General features: G+C 39.5%; 1 protein-coding gene across 1 annotated transcript; it reads right to left on the bottom strand.

Moving 5' to 3' along the window:
• Window positions 1-5,896: 5,896 nt before the first annotated feature.
• On the bottom strand, window positions 5,897-22,807 carry olfml1 (olfactomedin-like 1). The gene is made up of 3 exons (XM_028793899.2): window positions 22,500-22,807; window positions 21,761-22,046; window positions 5,897-7,648 (listed from the first exon to the last, which is right to left on the bottom strand). The coding sequence occupies exons 1-3, from the start codon at window positions 22,623-22,625 to the stop codon at window positions 6,870-6,872; spliced, it is 1,191 nt and encodes a 396-aa protein (XP_028649732.1). The 5' UTR covers window positions 22,626-22,807; the 3' UTR covers window positions 5,897-6,869.
• Between the last annotated feature and the right edge of the window lie 350 nt (window positions 22,808-23,157).

Here is a 23,157-nt window from a genome sequence, read left to right as displayed (position 1 = left end):
CATATAGTAACAAATATATAGACATTATTTTCCTCAATGGCAAAAGTAAATAAAACATGCAAGTTAAATGCCTGTCAGGCTATGTTGTATATTGGCTAAAGGAGTGGCATTCTACCTAGTGTTGGTTCTGGCCTGTATCTGTAAATTGTAAAGCTCGTTAGAAATGGTATTTTTATAGAAAGGTACTGTATAAAATAAAGATTCATGGTTTCCTTAGAAGATTTCAGTATTATGTATCATGTATACTAGAAATACTAATGTTAAATTATAATTTGGACAACATAAATTAGGATGTAGACTTGTAAACCTTGGAGACAGACACTGCTCAGGGAGAAGTAATCCTAACTGTCAGCAGGGATTTCTGCATTTGGTTGCATTTGGAAGAGAATAAAAAAAAACTTTATTTTTAAATATGCAAAGCACAAAATTAATGTTTATTTAATCTCCTATTAGCATCTAATTTTGTTTTTGACATTTATTTTTCTGTGTAGTCCAGAGAATGCTTAATTTATTTGGGAATGTGTGAATAGATTAGTCATCATAAAATAGTCTTTAAAGATTGTTTTCTTATTTATTGGTTGTTTTATGATAGTGGGTTTTCACTTTCATTGGAAAGTCCTGAATGGATTTTTGAAGTCACAAAAGATGAGTTGTCTGTATTTTGGTAACCTGTGATTAAAGACCATTTTTATGGACTGTGCAATGCAGGTGTTCCTGTCGGTAACCATAACCTAGAACAGTAAGTGCTCAAAATAAAAAAGAATAAAAAAATAAAGCTATTAAAATAATTTATCTATACATTCATACCTAGCCACAGGGGATGCACAAATCAGTGTGTTTCTTCATGCCGGTCCCAAGCCCAGATAAATGGGGAGGGTTACGTCAGGAAGTGTAAAATTTTGCCAAGTCAATATGTGGACAACAATACAAATTTCCATACCGGATCGGTCAAGCGCCGGGTTAACAAAAACCGCTACTAGTACTGTTAGCCAACAGGGTGCTGGTGGAAATTGACCGAAAAAGGAGAAGAAGAGGTGGGAGATGTGTCAAGAGACATAGGAGAAAAGGAAGGTAAAGAGAGTGGATCTGAGGGTAGGAACTTTGAATGTTGGCAGTATGACTGGTAAGGGGAGAGAGTTAGCAGATATGATAGAGAGAAGGAAGGCTGATATATTGTACGTACAAGAGACTAAATGGAAGGGGAAGAAGGCCAGGGGAATAAGGCCAGGTGGATCGGCGGTGGATTCAAATTGTTCTATCATGGTGTGGATGGGACGAGAAATGGGGTAGGGGTTATTCTGAAGGAACAGTATGTCAAGAGTGTTTTGGAGGTGAAAAGAGTGTCAGACAGAGTAATGATTATGAAGCTGGAAGCTGGAGGTGTGATGATGAATGTTGTTAGTGCATATGCCTCGCAAGTTGGGTGTTCGGTGGATGAGAAAGAAGATTTTTGGAGTGAGTTGGATGAAGTGATGAACAGTGTACCCAAGGGACAGAAAGTGGTGATTGGAGCGGATTTCAATAGACATGTTGGTGAAGTGAACAGTGGAGACGAGGAGGTATGGGTAGGTATGGTGTCAAGGAGAGGAATGAAGTAGGTCAGAGGATAGTGGATTTTGCCAAAAGGATGGACATGGGTGTGGTGAATACATATTTAAGAAGAGGGAGGAACATAGGGTTACGTACAAGAGTGGAGGAAGATGCACACAGGTAGATTACATCCTATGCAGAAGAGTCAATCTGAAGGAGATTAAAGACTGCAGAGTGGTGGCAGGGGAAAGTGTAGTTAAGCAGCATAGGATGGTGGTCTGTAGGATGATGTTGGAGATCAAGAAAAGGAACAGAGTGAGGGCAGAGCCAAGGATCAAATGGTGGAAGTTGAAAAAGGAAGACTGCAAGGTTGAGTTTAGGGAGAGGGTGAGACAGGCACTGGGTGATATTGAAGAGTTACCAGGCAGTTGGGCAACTACAGCAGATGTAGTAAGGGTGGCAGCAAGAAGGGTGCTTGGTGTGACAGCTGGACAGAGGAAGGAGGAAAAGGAAACCTGTGGGGTGCGTCTTCCCTGTGATCCCCACAGGCACAACACAGTCCCCGGTACAAATAAAGCACCCTAAACACACTCTTCTCCTTTCTTCTTCTTCCACCACTCCTCCTCCAAGCTTCGTCCTCCTCCTCCCGACTCTGACCATTGAGTGGTGGTTGCTGGGCCCTTTTATAGTCCACTCGGAAGTGCTCCAGGTGGCTGATTGCCGAGTTACATCTGCACTTCCGGTTGCACATCTGTCCATACGGGCTCAGGAGTCCCAGCTGCAGCACCCCCTGGCAGTGCCTGTGGGACCCAACAGGGCTGCACCCAACTCCAATTTCCATGGAGCCCTGTGGGAAACCGAGGCACCGCTCCAACCCAGGGGGGCAGCCAACTACCATCCAGGGGGAGGTATTGCACCGTCCAGGGCTGCTCCCCCTGAATATACAGTCTGCCACAAGTGATAGTAGGAAGCAGGTTGAGGAGACCCTGGAGAGGTGGAGATATGCTGTAGAGAGGAGAGGAATGAAGGTCAGTAAGAACAAGACAGAATACATGTGAGTAAATGAGAGGGAGGTCAGTGGAATGGTGTGGATGCAGGGAGTAGAGTTGACGAAGGTAGATGAGTTTAAATACTTGGGATCAACAGTACAGAGTAATGGGGATTGCGGAAGAGAGGTGAAAAAGAGAGTGCAGGCAGGGTGGAATTGGTGGAGAAGTGTGTGAGGAGTTATTTGTGACAGACAGGTATCAGCAAGAGTGAAAGGGAAGGTCTACAGGACGGCAGTGAGACCAGCTATGTTATATGGGTTGGAGATGGTGGCACTGACCAGAAAGCAGGAGACAGAGCTGGAGGTAGTAGAGTTAAAGATGCTAAGATTTGTATTGGGTGTGACAAGGATGAATATGATTAGAAACAAGTGCATTACAGGGTCAGCTCAGGTTGGAATGTTGGGAGACAAAGTCAGAGAGGCGAGATTGCGTTGGTTTGGACATGTGCAGAGGAGAGATGCTGAGTATATTGGGAGAAGGATGCTAAGGATAGAGCTGCTACGCAAGAGAAAAACAGGAAGGTCTAAGAGAAGGTTTATGGATGTGGTGAGAGAGGACATGCAGGTGATGGGTGTAAAAGAACAAGATACAGAGGACAGAAAGATATTAAAGAAGATTATCTGCTGTGGCAACCCCTAACGGGAGCAGCCAAAAGAAGAAGAAGATCTATGCAAAAGACACACAAATATCAAACAGCTGCTCCAAGTTTAAAATCTGCAGCATTAGTTGGTGTTGGTATCCCATTTGCTTAATAACCAAAATCAAAAGAACCAGAGACTCTACTGCTCACCCCAAACTCTGTCTCCTTCGCTCTCAATACTCTGGCTGACCTAACTCCATGCTAGTTGAGAATATGATCCCAGCTTCCCTTCAAGCTCAGAGCGCCGATGGTGCAGGGGTAGCTTTATGCCCTGTTACAGAATAACTTTGACAGTCAGAAACAGCCTTTAACTGCGTTTTAATTCATATTTAAAGGGCAAGGCACCCTTTGAGTATTCTGAACTGCCTGTCCCATATAACAGGACACAGGAGTCCAGGTACCACATGGGAGAATGTAATTTTGTGGTAACCGCCCAGCTTTCTGGTCTTCTGATCATCCTCCATAATCTTTCTGTTTGGTTAGTGTTCATGGATTAGAGTGTTGGTCTTCTGGGACATTGCACCAAGCCATTTCCTCCACTACTAGTGATGGTCAGTTAGATTAATCAGGTTTGAGAATGGTAGGCTATATTATGAGGAATTTCTGCCTAAACAGTTAAATAAAGGTTGGAAAATGAATTCCTTAAAGTACAGTATATGTACGCAAAAGCCAAAGTGCTTATGATTTCAGAATTGTGTGGCTTATGTATTAGGCAACATTGCATTTGTATAGTTTAAACATTAATAGCAGAATATAACTGGGAGTGATATTGAATGGAACATGTTATTGTACACTATGAATTAACGCCAAACCATGATCCACATGTCTGCAAGAGCTGATAAAGTTTACTTGAATACAGATGAACATTTAATATTTAATGATTTGAATGGAAAAGCTAGAGTCTTTGGTATTGTATGGATACATGCTTTTTAAATTTAATATTAAGAAGTGTCTGTTTTCATGTATAAAGATGAAAAATATCTCATATCCCTTTTGTATACAGTATATATTATTTGTTTTCAGAAAAAGACATTTTACAGCTCAAACATCAGTATGATGCTAGCTTTTTCAAGCTCCATGTATTCCTGTCAAAGCTGCTTGCAACTGTCTATCTATAGTGTGTCACACTCATGCGCATGGGGTACAGCTTACAGCTCAAATAGTGTTGTTCATTAGCCAGACCAGGGGTTGGCACTCTCACCTGATCTTCTCCCCTCTTGCTCCTTTCCAGTTTATCCAAAGACCCTACCTCTCAATGACATCACCACTGGTCCACCCACTGTTGACGTCACTTCTGGGAACTCCTAATGATGTAATTTCCGGTACCCAGAATCCATCTTCCTGCCATATCAGTTCCTGTTCCAACATACCATATTGAAATGGCCCTGTTCAAAAACCAAGCGACAGGTCTGATCCTTTCTTGGTTTCGTCAGGTACTACTGGTTTGTACCCCGGTTCTCCAAGAGAATGGCGTCCTTGCTGGATTTAACAAAGAAGTGGGCCCCTGACAATGCGGTATGGGATAGTAAAGCAGACGCTGCATTTCGTGACCTAAAGCAGTCCCTTACGTCAGCATGTGTCCTAATGGCTCCTAACTTTTCTCTGCCTTTTATCCTCTAGACCGATGCTTTGGACACAGGACTTGGTGCCAAAGTGTCAATGGTGTCGAACACCGTCATGTTCCTGAGCCGGAAACTGCTGGATCGGTAAACCAGGTATGAGGCTGTGGAACAGGAGCCCTTGACGATCAAATGGACAGTAATGCAACTGTGGTACTACCTCTTGGGCTGTGAGTTTACCCTGGTCACTGATCATGCTGCTCTGCAGTGGATGGCAGTGCACAAGGAGTGTAACCCACATGTCATCCATTGGTTTTTAGACCTCCAGCCTATAAGTTTTCTGTCCTTTATTGTCGGAGTTCACAGACTAACAGGTCTGGGCTGAGGCAGGGGGTCATGTCACACATGTGCGCATGGGGGGCAGTTTACAGGATCAAATAGTGTTATTCGTCTGCCAGACCGGGGGTTGGTACTCTCACCTGATCGTCTCTCCTCTTGTTCCTCTGCAGTTCTGCTAAAGACCCTGCCTAACTATGACTTCACCACCAGTCCACCCACTGTTGAAGTCACTTCCGGCAACCCCCGATGATGTAATTTCTGGTACCCAGAATCCATCTTCCTGCTACATCAGTTCCTGTTTTATCCACCCAGACTGCACCTCTTCATCTTATCCACCATTTTTATAGCCCAGACTCAACCTGCTAGTCAGTTCAGTTGTGAACTTCACATCTGTAAAGACATGTTTTTTATTTTGCTGATTTTGCAGTACATATTTTTTACCACAATTGTCATACTATAGAGAATATCAGCAAAACATTTTATGTGGACAGAACATCCTAATGTGGTTTGTATTTTTTGTCTTTTTATAGATTTTGCTGTTTAATACAGGTGAAAACATTGCAATGAAACCATTGCATAATGGTTTGTGAGCCATTTTGAATTTTAAACCGATGTTGCAAAATACATGTGAAAGCAATTGATCAAACAAATTCCACTTTTATAGTTTGCAAAATGCAATGAATACAGTTATATCATATACCATTTCTCCCATTTTAATTTATTGTCTAATATACTACTGTATACATGAAGCTTTAATAGTAACTGGAGTGAAACACACAAGGTTTTTCAGTCTTTTAATAATATATTTGACAGTGTCAGTTAAAAGCATGCAGTACAGAATATAATGTTGTTCCTTTGATAAGGTCTAAGGAACCATAAAAGCAAAGCCAGCCTTGCTTTCCTAAATACACCTTTTTCTTTATTTTCAAAATTTTCTACTAATGTATGCTCCAGCCCTAACTTCCACCTGTACTGGAAGATATGGGAAAATATATATATATGCATATTGTATACACAAATGAACTGACAGACAATTATTACCGTTTATTTTGCTTTAGTTCATCAGAATCCATCATTATGATTCTTCAGTTAGCAATGAAGCACCCAGTATAGTACAGTATACGTATAATGTGTATTTTTGTGATCAGAGCTCGTCATGTCACTCTTTTGAGATTTATTATCTAAAACTACTGCATGAAATGAATCTTTGCTCTCAGAAAGTGTAGGGTAATGGTAAGTTTGGTAATCAAGACAACCCGAAAAGGTAATTGGAGTTCTTTTGACTTTGTACTGATTGTTAGATCTAAGTAAAATATATTCATAATTTTGTTTCTGTACAATTAAGCAAATATTCCTTAAAAACTCAAACAGGCAAATTTATTGTAAATAAGTTAGTTTTACAGCCTTTTGAAAAACAGCATAATAGTCATTAGTTTGCATTACACATTATAAAGTTTATATGTAATGTTTGTATTACTTGTAGGACGCTTACAAAATATGCCTTTGTTTATTCTGTGATATTCCGGGTACTCTAAACAACTGTATTGAAGTATCCTGATATAACAGAGTTTACATATACAGTATGTATGAAACATGTATATAACTTTTTAAATAATCTTGTTTTGAATGTTGAATATTTATAAGCTGGTAAATGTTTAATACAAGACTAAAAGCAAAACAAATGTGTGAATGGATAACTTAGTGTAATGTGCCTATCAGCCAAAATCTCAGGGTCACTACCTTTGATTAACCTCATGGGCTCTCTGATTTTTTTTTTGTAGTCACTTTGTAAAGTGTCTGGTATCCATCATCCCAAGAATAAATCTGTTTCTCCTTGAAGTTATAGTGCATAACAGAATGTCTAGTGTAACTTTTTGGAAAATACAAAATGGGCATATCATCACTGGTAGCGATATCATGGGCATCATAAATACACTGAATTCTTGAGCGACCACCGTATTCAGAATTGTAAGCAACAAATAATGTGCCGCATATCAAAAATGCAGCTTCAGCCTCCTTGCTGCTGCAGGTAGTGTCCCAACTGTGCTCTACAGCTAGACTTCCACGATCTATCTTAGTGAGCACTATATTTCCATTTATGTCTGGGTCTGCGTGGATGGACCAAAGACCTTGCTCATCCAAAGCCAAGTCTATGAATGTGTAAGGAGAAAGCTGGTAAGCAGGCACCCGGCCAGCATTTGGTAGTATCATACTGTCTGTCACATTCTTGCTGCGAATGTGGTACTTTATAATTTCATTTGTAGATCCACTCTTGTGAAAATACAAGAAACCATTATACACAACATGACCTGTGCCTTGCCAAGGAAAGGGCAGGGTTATGTTCTTTGCTGCATTGCCTTCTGTAAATGCTTTCATATTTGAAAACTCCATAAACATGTCATTTTTGGATCCACTTAAAAAATATATTTTTGGAGAATCTTTGGCAGGGTCCTTCATCCATGAACCTTGAGTGTCTCCACTTTTCTTAACAATTTTGAGGGATTTGATGCTTGTTAACATTCCATCACAATCTGTTTAAGATAAAGCAAAATTATACACATCAATCAAATGTAAATCTACAGTATCTATTGACATATAAAACAATATTAAAAGTATTTAAAGTTTAATATAGACTCCAATTATGACTTTATCACAGTTGTATAACCTCAAACACTTCAGGATTATGGAATTGGTCATTATGCAACATTGGGGATTTTTTTTTCACATTATATGTCACTATTTCAATTTAGTCTTCTTCTTTTATCTGCAAAAGTCTACATTATAAAATAACTTTTTTCTGGATTTGGTTTTGGACAACATACAGTAATTTGGTTTATTAAAGTATCAAATTCAGTAGGTAACAAATTCAGTAGGTACCATGACAAGATAGTTCATTCCTGACTCTTACTATTCTCAGCGTGACAAAATGTCCTTTTCTTTATGTCCTCATATGTACTTTTATTGAATTTCCACTGGTATCATTAAAATCATATGTTCACTACTTACATAGTGGGATTCTACAGTGATTCATTATATTGTACAATTTTAGGGAACGCTGTTCACAGCTTTGAAAATGTGGTTGTTTAAAGTACTGTAGATATTATATACTTTTGACACTAAAGACTAAAATTTGTAGCACAATACTCAAAGTTACATTCAATAATTTAGTATATTTTTCAGCAATATCTATGGAAACTTGATTAAACAAACAGTTACTTAAATCATCATTTTTCCCCATTTTCTGATGTTCTTTGCTTTGCTGTCGACATAGAAATGATCTCTAAGGAATTGGTTGTTTTTTTACCTTCGTAATACCTATGATTCTTTGACATTCATTTTGGTGGTGAAGCATTTACTTCCATGTTAAACCATGATGGAATATTTATTACTTTTTCCATATTTCATATAGTGTATGGTGGAAATATTGTTCTCCTGAAATAAAAACACATTGGGTTTGAAAAAGGAAAACACATTTCTAAATCTCTACAACATGTTTTGAGCATTTTTAGAAGGATGTATGTCCATGTCCACTTGTTCTTATTTTTGTGGTAAAAAAATTTGTGAACAATTTGAATTAAGCAAAAATAGATCGATTCTCATTAAATTTTATGGACACCTCTCACTCATTAGTCTTAAGATCTGATTAGGTTTTGTGTGAATTTCAACTGTTTACCTTCATTTTTTAAAATGTTCAAAGTTTTAAATTTAATACCAACAGCAGCCAAACCAATACTCAAACGTTTCCAAAATATGGCTTATGCATTTAGGACTTTACATTTACATAGCGCTTTCTATATATATATACAGTATATATATATATATATATATATATATATATATATATATATATATATATATATATATATATATATATATATATATATATATATATATATATATATATATATATATATATATATATAGTATATCTTATATATAAACATCTAAGCGTGGAAGTGTGTGTGTCTGTTTGTCCGGCCCGGAAGTGAAAGATGAAGTTGGGATAAGGGTTTCACCTCTGAGGATACACAAGCGAAGCCAGCACGTCAGCAAAATGAAACCTCTGAAGAAAGAGTCACTCGCTTAGCCACTAATACAGAATTGAGGCGAGCATGTCAGCAAAACGAAACCTATGAAGAAAGACAAAGTCACTTAGCTGCTAATGCACAAGCGATTCAAGCATGTTGGTAAAACGGAACCTCCTAGGAGAGAGATGCCCAGTGTAGTTCCTTTCAATTACCTGAAATCTCTACATTACATTTTTTTTTACGACAATTTCAATAGTTTCTAGAACCCTGTGCATTTTACAGCATGGGCTTACACAGCTAGTATATACATATATATATAGAGAGAGAGAGACAGAGAGAGAGATGCATTGTAGAACAAGGTGAGCATTCCCTTGTTTCGATAGGCTTTTAGTGGTACACATGGTTCTCTTTGGTAAAACAGAATCCTTGAAAAGGATGCAGGAGTTGAGCCTGTTTTACCGTAAAGCCAACTTGGCCTTCTCTCCCTAAGTTATGCAGGACAATAGGCTGGAAATTTATTTGAGTTGCCAAGATGAACTAAGGTTATTCTGTATCTCAACCATTTGTCCATGATTGGTCAGTTAGACTTGAATTTCATCCAATGATAGGAGTATTAAGGAAGGTAAGTCTGCATCTATCTATCTATCTATCTATCTATCTATCTATCTATCTATCTATCTATCTATCTATCTATCTATCTATCTATCTATCTATCTATCTATCTATCTATCTATCTATCTATCTATGCAGACATTTTCAGACCAACCAATACCTAGAACAACATTTATTTAAAGGTTTACAACTTCAAAGTGCCTATTTGACTATTCTGATGATGTAATCATCTATATATATAATTCACTAAGCCAGGAGACAAGTAGCTGACCATGGAAAGTACGCCGGAAGGGGCGTGGAGACAAGTAGCCGACCATGGAAAGCACGCCGGTAGGGGCGTGGATTATATAATTCACTAAGCCAGGAGACAAGTAGCCGACCATGGAAAGCACGCCGGAAGGGGCGTGGATTCACTAAACCGCCGACAAGTAAGACGCCAATGGCGCACGCAGGAAGGAGCCACGCCCACCAACTCTTAGACCATTGGATACGACGGAAAAATCACAGTCACGCCCACCAACTCGGACGCGACGCCTCGAAAAACATGCCGTCATTTCTGTTTGTCTGTGCCACATTCCACTTGCAGCTCTGAGCTACGTTGACTTTTCATTAGTCAACCTCAGTGGAATCTTGGTTCACACAGAGGCAGCGCGAGAGACAGAGCCGCGCGCGCATACACACACACACACACACAGAGGCAACGCCAGAGAGAGACAAGCGCACACACAGGCAGCGCGTGAGAGAGAGCCACGCACACACACAGAGGTAGCGCCACAGAGAGACAGAGGCACACACAGGCAGCGCAAGAGAGAGCAGCACAATCCTTTAAAACTGAAGTTAAAACACAATGAAGGAAGCAGTCTTTAAAAATCAATAAGCCCTGTGCCTCTTTTTCATTAGCGTCTCACCTGCTTCAGGCCCTGCAACAGTCGAGACGCTCTCTCTGCAGCTGACCTTCTCTGTGCCTGACTCCACTACTGTCAGTCGCCTGATTAAAAATGGCCTTTTCAATGTGAGCTATGGACCCGCTATACCACAGGAACACATTGCCTTCGAGCCTGCTCTCGCTCACTCTAACGTACCGGCTTTCTCTCTCTCTCCTCACTCACTCACACACTGCACAGGGGAGAAATGCCCGAAGCACGAGTCTACACTGTGAGTGCGATGATTATTTATTTAAAAATGGGCTTTTGAAGGGGAGCTGTGGACCCGCTATACCACAGGATCACCTGTGACATTGCCTTCACATTGTTTTCCTTTTATTTATAATCCTGTTGAGCAGATCAGACACCCAGGCAAACAACACTGAATAATCAATAGCTCCAACTACTTTGCCCGCCCCCACTCCTCACCTGAGTCGGTTTCGTCTCTGCAGTGTTTGCCAAACTCGGTCCTGGTGAACCCCTGTGGCTGCAGGGTTTTGTTCCAACCAGATTCCTAATCATTAATGCCGGTGAAACTCATCCGGGATAAATCGGTTTTTCAAACGCAGCCGTGTAGCAGATTAGTCTAGCAAGATGTAATAATCCGAGATGAATGCGCGCCCTCGCGCTGAGTGAAAAGCCAATATATATTGAGTCTACAAAACATGATCACCAAGTCTTTGATAGGCTGCAACACTACGTGACTCACAGGTAGTGATGGGCCGTTCTATACTAAGGTTTCGACACTGTGTCGAGCTTTCGAAGCACTGCAGATTTTAATACTTGATCGAATAATGACATCTGTGATTTAAGGATTTCACATTTTCTTTCTCAAATGTGCTTACCTATATCATGCCAAAGTACAGGGATAAACCTTTATTTTCTGTCTACTCCATTTTAATTAAGACAGACCAAACAAAACATTTAAGGCTATTAAATGTGATCTCAAGAAAAGATCAGGGTTAATTATAATACTAATAACAGGAGCGATTATAATGATACAGTGCAAAAGTAAATACTAATTGAAAGAGCCGTGAATGCATGAGGTGAGGCGTCTTATTTTGTTTAACACTTGCTATCGTATAGTGCATTCTGCCTGTCGGCATTAGTTATATTTATATTTTTTAGACATCAGACACTAGAAGCTACTGACGAACCCTTCTCTTCGTTGTCAGTCTGTAGCTACGAAACAATAAAAGCAATACCACTTTTAACAGACGTCATTGAAGTGTATCATAAGTTTCTGTAACATTAATGAAAATGGCCAGAAGGTGTCACGTGACAGGTGAGTGTCAAATGCTTTGAAGCTTCTATACGATTTCCGACACAATTGCTTCAAACGTGTTGATGCTTCTCAAGGCTTCACCCCGCCCATCACTACTCACAACTTACTGAACGACAAATCAGCAGACTAGCATGACGAATGGGGCGTAATGGGCTTCCTTCCCCTCTCCTCCGGATTTTTCAAATGTTAATTTTTTCCCTGTGCTTAAAAATCATTTAAAAAGCGGCCTGATTATGCGGCGTATGGTACGCCGCGGGTTGGCTAGTTTATTTTATAACATACTTTAACGTGCAGCTTGAAATGAACTCCAAACCAATCAGCTGAAACTACATCTGCTACACCCTTACAACTAGGTCTGTCTATCTTTGTCTCTGTCCTGGATGCATGGCAGGCAATCTCTGAAATCTCCCTGAAAACCATAGGGGATCATTGCTTTCACACCCTGGCTTTGTGCCAGGCAGGGAGAACCCTTACTTCTTAAAGAGAAAACAGCTAAACCAGATACAGTATAAGCAAGGTGAAAGAGACATCAAGATTTTCAAGTCACAAAGTGCAAAGTAAATAGCCAACCAAATAGAATGAGTGGAGGAAGTTGATACTCCTACAGACATGGAGCATTTAGCATTCATACAATACGCTCATAAAGTTCTTCACTTGAACCTGGGGTAAAAACAATGACAAAAAGAATTTTTGATTTTTAACTTATTTTTTTAACAAACGTGACATGCTTTAATTGGTCCCACACATTTACACTGTTAAGCGAAGTAGTATTTAGTAAATTTTTCAAAATACAGAAAACAAGTGTCTTCTTGGAGTCATTACCAAATTCCAAGAATATCACCAAAATAAAATGCTAAGACAATGACCCAAGTTGAGAAATCAGAAGCTAAAAGTAATCAGAATACCTAACAATATGACCTTAAGAATAACATTATTCATTTAAATGTATCTTTATTCACTTAGTAGACGCTTATCTCCAACACATCTTACAAAAGAGATGAGACATAATAGTGTAACATCAGCTTAGACAAAATTAGTCATCACAAATATAAACCTCTAAACTAATTAAAGCAACACAAGACTAATTTTCCTTATAACTACAAAAGATCTAGCATTAAAATTATTATCAACTAGAAAGAGTTTCACGGAACAATTAAGTCTTCAAACAATTCTTAAACAAGATATCTGCAAACTTTGTCTTTGTTTCTCATTGTATGTTCTACTACATCAGGCTTGCAATCTATTAAAGAATCAAAACAAAATTTCCCAAAGTAAAAATATTGTAAACAGGCCTGAGAGAGAGAGACAGATACTGAGTGGACAGCCTGTGCAGGGCAGCAATTTGGGGGATTTGGTCCAGAATGATTGCGCTAACTGTTGAGACACTTTTCTTCACAAAAATCCTGTGGCTTTGGCACATGATTCCTGGTATGGATCAGCTCAAGGAGGTGGAAAGTAAGCAGAAGCTGTTATCTCAGCCCCCATGTCAGCAAAGGGAGACTTCAAATCTCTACAATTGTTGGCTGCAAAAGAGAGGCAGGACCAGTGGAGTTGAAGCATAGTTGAGGATGGAGACTAGGGTTTGGGCAATGTATAATCAATGGCTTTTAATGGACCATCAACTACTAACATTCTGTTATTGTTAGTATATTCCCCTGAAGCAAAACCTCAGTTATCTAGGATGTTTCCTAAATTATTTGTATCCCTTGGCATACCATCTGGTAACTACTCCACAGGTTGAGAAGCACTGGTCTAAAATACAATTGTTTTTCCGACCTGCTGTTCCCTTGAATCTGTCTGAATAGTTTGTGCCACTTTTGCTGTATTATAGTGCAGAACAGAGTATATTCACAGGAAAAGAGTTGTCAGGAATCACTGCCAGAATAGTATTAGTAAAAGTTTTTTTTTTCTAATAAAAGTTTTTCCCACCACTCCAAAAAATTTGTCTTATCTCACAAAAGTACTGCTTCCATACATGTGCTTAGTGGCATTGCATACGTGTGCTTTTTCAGTAAATTTAGTTGTAATTATTTTGCTGCAAGGCAGAACAGTGGTGAGTGCAACTGTCTCATAGCTCCAGAAGATTAGATTTAGTTTTAATCTGGACACAGCATGCATTGAGTTTGCATTTTATTTCTGTTTTATCTGGACTGACCTGTGCTGAAATTTTATTGCTCTACGATAACAACGACAATAGCAACATTTCTGTATATAGCACATTTTCATACAAAGAATGTAGCTCAAAGTGCTTTAAGTGATAGACTGGCATACCCTCTGGAACTGACATTTGAACTCTGTTGGCTGGATAGTTTTGACTGGTGACTGGCAATTTGTGTACTATATTTGCAATTGAGGCCTGCATTACACTGCTACGGAGTGCAGGGTTTACCCTTGTGTTGTGTCTTGGCTTACCAACAAGTTCCGCTAATGTTCAGTAATAACTATGCATTCTGGCTGTCTTTCGTTATTCTGCTTGGGTTTATATTTTGTGTTTATTCATTTAAAAAATCCATCTTGTTGTAATATTAACAAATAGTTTAAGATGAAACTGTAAATATAATTATCTTTAAAAACTTTAATTCATTTATTATCTGCCTGAAGTTCTAATAAAGGTAATACTTTTAGTTGATTTCTATCAAAATAATAATCTATGAATGAATTGAGAAATATTACTAACCTTAATCTAAATTGCTTTTACTGAACTAAATGTTATTGGACATTCTGCTAAGTTCACAAAGCGTGATTGCTGGTTTGTAAGTCTTTAGTGTTTCATGTTTTCTTTGTTTTTGTTTAACTTATACCTTAGGCTTCTAAAATTGTAGTTTAGAATAAAACTGATGGAAAAATAAAACAAAAAAAATGATACCATGTGAAATGATCTATATGTCCTTCTCAGTATACAGATTTACTATATGTAATAAAATCAATATTTTTTGAGAAAATATTATAAACTAATGGTAAGACCTTTAAGTAGAGGAACATGTCTTTAAAGTGTCATTTGTAAGCGCATGTCACAAGCTTTTGAGGGGACTCCGGGAAGTTATTTAGAAAGAACACCAGGTACTTTTTGTTAGTCATTTTCCTCTACAGAAGGGATTAGCCTGACATAGAAGACTTCCCGATAGCCCACCTCTGACATCCTTATAACACCACCCTTTCCAATTTTCAGGATATTAAAGACATTGCTCACCCAAAAATGACGTTTTTTACTATATGTCACTTACGTCATTTTATTTGTAGTGATGATTGACATGTGGATTATGTGACGTGAGTAACGTGAGATTTTTTCATGGACTTTAACATTGGACATTGATTTCTGTTTTCTGACATTGGTCATCATTGGTTCTCATTCTATCAGAAATGTTATGTCAGTTCTCAATAAAAACATGATTAAATTTTTTTCTTGGCCATCACTACAAAACACATTGGTAAAGTAACATATTAAAAAATATATAATTTTTGAATGGAGTAGTCCTTTAATCCGGTAGACACACCAAGATGGCATCTTGATTGACTGGTGAGTGACAAAGGCACATTAGTGTGATGGATGCACAAGCTCCTTATTTGATTTACCTGTCTAATTAAAACAATGCCACAAAACAGGTACATTCAGTGTGGACATCCCCCAGAAGTTTCTGACTCATCTATTATAATTTATTTTTGAACAGATTTTGCCTATGTGTAAATATAAGCAATATCAGGTCTAGGTCTGCATGTACAGTACTGATCAGAAACGAAAAAGCTACAATAAGTTTAAGGTGCAGCTTGTGAAATGTACTTTATGGTGTGTTATATTTAGAAATAAAACTGACAAATTGTTCTCAGGGGTTGTCTCACATCCTGACTAAAAAATTGTTAAATTGTATTGTTAAATGTTCCAGCACAAATCTTATTTTCAAAATCAGTAACATGATTGCCCATATCATTATAAGTTACTAGCCAACCCGCGGCATAGCATACGCCGCATAATTATTTATTGATGGGTGAACACTTCCTGAAAGACACAGTTGTCCAAATGGGGTGAGTTTGAGGATACGACTGTGAGTGAAAGAAAAGGTAGAACTCTGGAGAAAGCAACATACAATTGTCCATGACTGAAAACTGGTTGTGGCAGATACAGGCATATCGTTTTGAAAGTTTGCCCCTGTGCCTCATTAATTGTCATTGCAAAGGCCAATCTAACAGGAAATTGTCTGCATGTAAAAGTAAAAGGCAAATTTGAATCTGATGGGATTAGGGATATCCGGGGAATAAGGACAGTTTGTGAGGTAGGAGCTGCAATAGTTTTACACTCCAGTACATTGCGGTGAATGCTGGTAACAGTCTGTCTAGTGCCATCACAGAGACTTCTTGCTGGCATGAGGTTTCTGAGAAGCATGACGACTGAACACGTGCGGAAATCATCGGTGCGCACGGCTACTTAGTGAATTATTGTTGGTGGGCGGGGCTGTGTGAGTTGGCGGGCGTGGCGCTGTCTTGCTTGCGTCTTGCTTGCGTCTTGCTTGCCATGGACGGTTTCTGAGAAGCATGACGACTGAACCTATTTTAATTTTGAGTTTATGTGGAGGCATGCCAGTGGGAGTAAGACTGTTAAGAAATTCTTCGGGGAATGAAACTTGATCTGCGGGATCGTCTGTGACGATGGAGGCAACGCTGGTGAAAGTTACTTCGTCGGTAGAGATAAGTTTCAGTACTTGTTCATTAAGGTGTAGCAAATCTTCGTTGGTGATGCTTAATATAGCTCACGTACTGAGTTGTTCCGGAGTCACAGTTGAGAAACACTTTTTTAATGAGTTTTAAGCACAGGGAAAAAAATGAACATTTGAAACATCCATAATGTAGTAAACCACCAAGAAAAGTAACATCGCAACAATGCACGCTACGAACCGATCGCTGTAAACAGAAGTGAAAACAAAATCAAGCCCGGTGCATTCTTTAATTGCCTTCTCTGCCTTATGCGTCCAGCCCCCTCTCTCTCGCACGTGTGTCTCTCTCTCACGCGCCTGTGTGTGTGTGTATGTGTGTCTCTCTCGCGCGCCTGTGTGTGTGTCTCTCTCGCGCGCCTGTGTGTGTGTGTCTCTCTCTCGCACGCCTGTGTGTGTGTGTCTCTATTGCGCACCTGTATGTGTGTGTCTTTCTCGTGCACCTGTGTGTGTGTGTGTGTGTCTCTCTCGCGTGCCTGTGTGTGTCGCTCTCTCTCTCTCTCTGGCTCGCTGCACAGGGAATGCACAGGGAGAGACTGAACACGTACAGAAATCATCAGCGCGCATGGCTACTTAGTGAATTATTGTTGGTGGGTGGGGCTCAGTGAGTTGGCGGGCGTGGCTCTGTCTTGCGTGCGTCTTGCTTGCCATGGATGGTTTCTGAGAAGCATGACGACTGAACCTATTTTCATTTTGAGTTTATGCGAAGGCATGCCAGTGGGAGTAAGACTGTTAAGAAATTCTTCAGGGAATGAAACTTGATCTGTGGGATCATCTGTGACAATGGAGGCAACGCTGGTGAAAGTTACTTCGTCAGTAGGGATAAGTTGCAGTACTTTTTCATTACAGTGTAGCGAGTCTTCGTTGGTGACACTTAATATAGCTTGCATACTGAGTTGTTCCGGAGTCACAGTTGAGAAGTCGATGTCACCATATAGTTGTTGAATGGGATCAGAAATAAAAGGAAAACAATGTGAAGGTAATGGACATGGGAGGAGTGTTAGAGTTGGCGGGCAGGGCTCTGTCGTGCGTGCCATGGTCGGCTGCTTAGTGAATTGTTGGTGGGCGGGGCTCTGTGAGTTTGCAGGCGGGGCTCTGTCTTGTGTGCGTCTTGCTTGCCATGTCTTGCGTGCATCTTGCTTGCCATGGACTTGAATTATATATATAGATTCTCCTCATAATCTAGAGAACCATAATATCACTAATTGTTTAACCTTACATATTTAGGAACAGGTGGTCTTTTATTTGTTATGTTCTCCTTTACCATTCTTTCTTAATAGTCCATTGGTACTATGAAAATATTAATGCCAATTTCTTAACCTAATTACTCCGTATGAATTACATAATAAATTACACACACGTCTTGTATACCTGTCCAATCCATGTTCAATATTTTTAAATGCAGTTACAGGACCATGAGGATGAAAAACTGCCCTGGCAGACACAAAGGAGAAGCTAGGTGAGACACATTCACAAAGAAATTTACAATCGCCACTTAGCTTACAAAACAAATCTATTATATATGGAGGGCAATTCGAGTGCCCGGAGGAAGAATTCATATGGGCACAGGGATAATGTGTTAACTCCTCATAGGCAGTGACCAAGTCAGATTTTTAAATCATGGTTCTGCTGCTGTGAAGCAAATGCACTAACCACTGCTAAATAATTCAGGTCAGTAGATATACAGTTTATTCATTCAAGCATCCACTTCCTGATCTGAGTGTTTGATTTAGAGTGGTAGGGAGCAGCCTTCTCAGCAGGAACTCATCCTGGAGAGGATGCCAGTTTGTTTCCTAGTGTTAAAACTTAATATGCTGAAGTAGCTCAAATTAAACAACATCCCAGAATTCTAGGATTGAAGATTCATATCATGCAGAAGTGGAGTTTTTTCAGCTATCTGAAACATCATTGCAAAAATAACCTAAGGTAGTAAAGATTATTGTGATGTGAAATGGTGTATCAGTTTGTTTATGCTGTTTTATGTTAGGTTTTGTATTAATTGTTCATTGAAACTCAGCATTTCTAAGATAAATGTGATTTGATAAATCTGTCATAAAACAATGTAAGACAATACATATAACAATATAAGACAATACAATAGCTGCTATGCTAACAACAAGCCATGGATTACAAGTGACATCAAGGGCCTTTTGATCCAGAAGAAAAGGGCTTTTAAAGGCGGTGATCAGCATGAGCTCAAGTGCATGCAGAAGGAACTCCGAATCCAGCTCAGGGCGGCAAAGGAGCAGTACAGGAGAAAGCTGGAGCAGAAGTTGCAGAATAACAGCATGACGGAAGTGTGGGATGGGATGAAGATCATCACTGGCTGCAGTTCGAAGCGGGGTGTCACCATCGAGAGAGACATGAAGGGAGCAAACCACATGAACAACTTCTTTAACAGGTTTGACCACCCTAACCCACTCTCACTCTCACCTCAGAGTACTGCACTCTCCACCCATCCTTCTGCTGATACCAGTATAGGAGAGACATCCCCACCCACAATTACAGTAGCGCAAGTGAGCAGAGAGCTGAGGAAACTTCGTGCCAGCAAACCAGCAGGTCCAGATGGAGTATCGCCATGACTGCTGAAGGTCTGTGCGCTGGAGCTGGGGAGTCCTCTACAGCGCATCTTCAACCTGAGCCTGGAACAGGGGAGAGTTCCAAAGGCTTTGGAAAACATCTTGTATCCCCCCAGTCCCAAAGGTATCACGTCCTAGTGAGCTGAATGACCTGTCGCCCTGACGTCACATGTGATGAAGACCATGGAGAGGCTGCTGCTTCACCACCTGAGGCCACAAGTTCGCATACCAGGAGAAGGTGGGAGTGGAGGATGCCATCATCTATATGCTACACCGATCCCTCTCCCACTTGGACAGAGGCAGTAGTGCTGTAAGAATTATGTTTCTGGACTTCTCTAGCGCCTTCAACACCATTCAACCTCTGCTCCTTAGGGACAAGCTGACAGAGATGGGAGTAGATTCATACCTGGTGGCATAGATTGTGGACTATCTTACTAACAGACCTCAGTATGTGAATCTCAGGAACTGCAGGTCTGACATTGTGGTCAGCAACACAGTAGCGCCGCAGGGGACTGTACTTTCTCCGGTCCTGTTCAGCCTATATACATCAGACTTCCAATACAACTCGGAGTCCTGCCACGTGCAAAAGTTCGCTGACGACACTGCTATCGTGGGTGGCATCAGGAGTGGGCAGGAGGAGGAGTATAGAAACCTCATCAAGGACTTTGTTAAATGGTGCGACTCAAACCACTTACACCTGAACACCAGAAAAACCAAGGAACTTGTGGTGGATTTTAGGAGACCCAGGCCCCTCCTGGACCCCATGATTATCAGAGGAGACTGTGTGCAGAGGATACAGACCTATAAATATCTGGGAGTGCAGCTGGATGATAAATTGGACTGGACTGCCAATACTGATTCTCTGTGCAAGAGAGGACAGAGCCGACTATACTTCCTTAGAATACTGGTGTCCTTCAACATCTGCAATAAGATGCTGCAGATGTTCTATCAGATGGTTGTGGCAAGTGCCCTCTTCTATTCGGTGGTGTGCTGGGGAGGCAGCATTAAGAAGAAGGACACCTCACACCTGGACAAACTGGTGAGGAAGGCAGGCTCTATTGTAGGCATGGAGCTGGACAGTTTGACATCCGTGGCAGAGCAACGGGCACTCAGCAGGCTCCTATCAATTATGGAGAATCCACTGCATCCACTAAACAGTGTCATCTCCAGACAGAGGAGCAGCTTCAGCGACAGACTGCTGTCATTATCCTGCTCCACTGACAGACTGAGGAGATCGTTCCTCCCCCAAACTATGCGACTCTTCAATTCCACCCGGGGGGGTAAACGTTAACATTATTCAAAGTTATTGTCTGTTTTTACCTGCATTTTTATTACTCTTTAATTTAATATTGTTTTTGTATCAGTATGCTGCTGCTGGAGTATGTGAATTTCCCCTTGGGATTAACAAAGTATCTATCTATCTATCTATCTATCTATCTATCTATCTATCTATCTATCTATCTATCTATCTATCTATCTATCTATCTATCTATCTATCTATCTATCTATCTATCTATCTATCTATCTATCTATCTATCTATCTGTTTTGTCTTGATAGAGTAATATATATTGCTCTACTTTCCCCTATTGTATTATTAATATGTAGCCTAAGAATGCCTAATCTCACAGACTTACCACTGTTTATAAGGTACTATTGTATATAACTTATCCCCACCTTCCCTTCTATATCTATACCCTCAGGCAATTAGATGTAGTAAAAAGACAAGCAAAAGTTAAGTTACACATAAGATAATGTATTATTGATAATATTCATAAATAATAACAAAATGCAAAGTATATTTGAATATTGGCAACCACACAACCTGATTAAATGGTGATATGTAGTTCAGGCGGCACACAGACTAGTAGTTACTTAAATGTCTCTAGTTAAGGCATCATTGGTGCTCAGCTTTCAGCCACATGTCTGTTCAAAATGGCTGCTAAACTGTGCTCTTCATTGTGTTGTCTTCATCATCCTTCTTCATCATATGTTGGTCGGTAAGAGAGAGAGTGTGAGGTTAAACAAGTAAATATAGAGATTTTCTGTCCAACCCCTACAACCAATAGGGCGTCGTAGTACTTAAAGGCTTCTGAACCAAGCCAATTCCAAACAGCCATACTTCAGACCAATGGGGGAAATAGAACATCTTAACACCTGCCCCCAAACCATATGTTAAAGTACACCTTAGCCCATTTGTGGGGGTAGAAATGACTTTAGCAAAGAAACACTGCCAAACTGGTTTAAAACACATCCACCAAATCCTGTCATAAAATTCAAACAGACCCATTCCTATGGGGGGTGGGGATAACACTAAATTACATTGCTTTGCCCAAATTAGAAATAAAGACATACAAAATATTTATCAAGTTATATGTAAAATCTCACATCACAACAGTATCTATCTACATATTCCACAAAAAATGGCAGCAAAAATAGGATGAAATTCTGGAACCTTTCTGTTCAGCTGCAATGTGAAGGTTTTATTCCACAAGAACCATATTTACTTACTTACCTGGGATTGGTTTGAGTTTTGCCTTTTTCTTGCTTTCTGCTTCCCGAACCTGTTCTTTCAAAAGATTTTCATCCACTTCTATACAAGGCTGCTGTGGCGTTTGGGCCTCAAGGTAGTCAACATCCCGCTCAATCTTCTCCACCCTTGTCACCACATTGTCTACTTGATTCTTGAGTTCAGATTTATATGTGTTTAAACTATCCAACCTACTCCTTGTTTCTGTAGAAAAGTCATATAACTCTTGGGCATATTTGGAAGACTCTTCATGGCATTTTGTTAATCTATCCTGAGTGGTTTGAAGTAAGAAAAGAAATAAATCATTATTGGTTCCAAATTGGTTTGCTAACAAATATTGTAATTAACATTTATATTATCACTTTTTTCTGAATTATAACTTTTTAGATAGATAGATAGATAGATAGATAGATAGATAGATAGATAGATAGATAGATAGATAGATAGATAGATAGATAGATAGATAGATAGATAGATAGATAGATAGATAGATAGATAGATAGATAGATAGAACTTTCTTTGCTCATAGAGGAGATTATTTAACCTGGTTATTTGATCAGTTATTCAATCAGAAACAAATTAAATAAATGACATCCAGTTAATAATGTTATAGTCTGCAATGCATATTTTACAAAACAAGAATTATATGAAGGTCCCATTGCATATTGTAATTTAATGTACTACCCAGTATTTATAATAAAAGACAGTTTATATAGTTACTTACTTCTAGTTGCGCTAGTCTTTGCTCAAGGTATTGCATCATTAGGATATCCTGTGTTAGACGCTGGGCTCTTCCACATGCTTGTGTTAAGATGAAAATTCCTAAGACTCTCAAACAACAACTGATCATATTTATTAAAACACAGTATTAAAGAAGAGATTTACTTGAAAAAATCCTGTAACAGAGGAGCAGACTGTTCAAATAACTTTTACAAGGTAAATTTTCTGTTAGAAAATGGACTCTAATAACACTTAAACTTTCCTGAAGCTTGCTGCTCAGTCTGCAGAACAGTTTAATGTTTACTATGCAAAGTTTTTCTTTCCAGTAGCCTGTCATGTCACTAATGCATTCCAGATGTTTAACTGGCTTGCTTAAGCATAAAATCCGCTGTATTAAGAGAGAGGTAGCTTCCTTATTAATAAAGAGCATTTCCTTTTAATCTTATAACAAAACTACAAAGCAAAATTTGTGTTATATTTTCCCTTAATACATTTTCAAGCACATAAAATGTCGGACAAAAGGTAAGAATGGGTAATTCTAATAAAAGCCAGCCCATTCTCATGAAGGAATGGTAAGTATGTGGGAGTGCCAATGAACCCTGTCGAAAGAGCAATAGATAAATTATCTTTTAAAACTGAAAGCAGTGCATTCCAAACAGACT

The sequence above is a fragment of the Erpetoichthys calabaricus genome, chromosome 2 (assembly GCF_900747795.2).
Source record: "Erpetoichthys calabaricus chromosome 2, fErpCal1.3, whole genome shotgun sequence".
Classification (NCBI taxonomy): Eukaryota; Metazoa; Chordata; class Cladistia; order Polypteriformes; family Polypteridae; genus Erpetoichthys; species Erpetoichthys calabaricus.
Note: the sequence above shows the minus strand (reverse complement) of the source record. Positions and strands in the feature narration are given on the sequence as shown.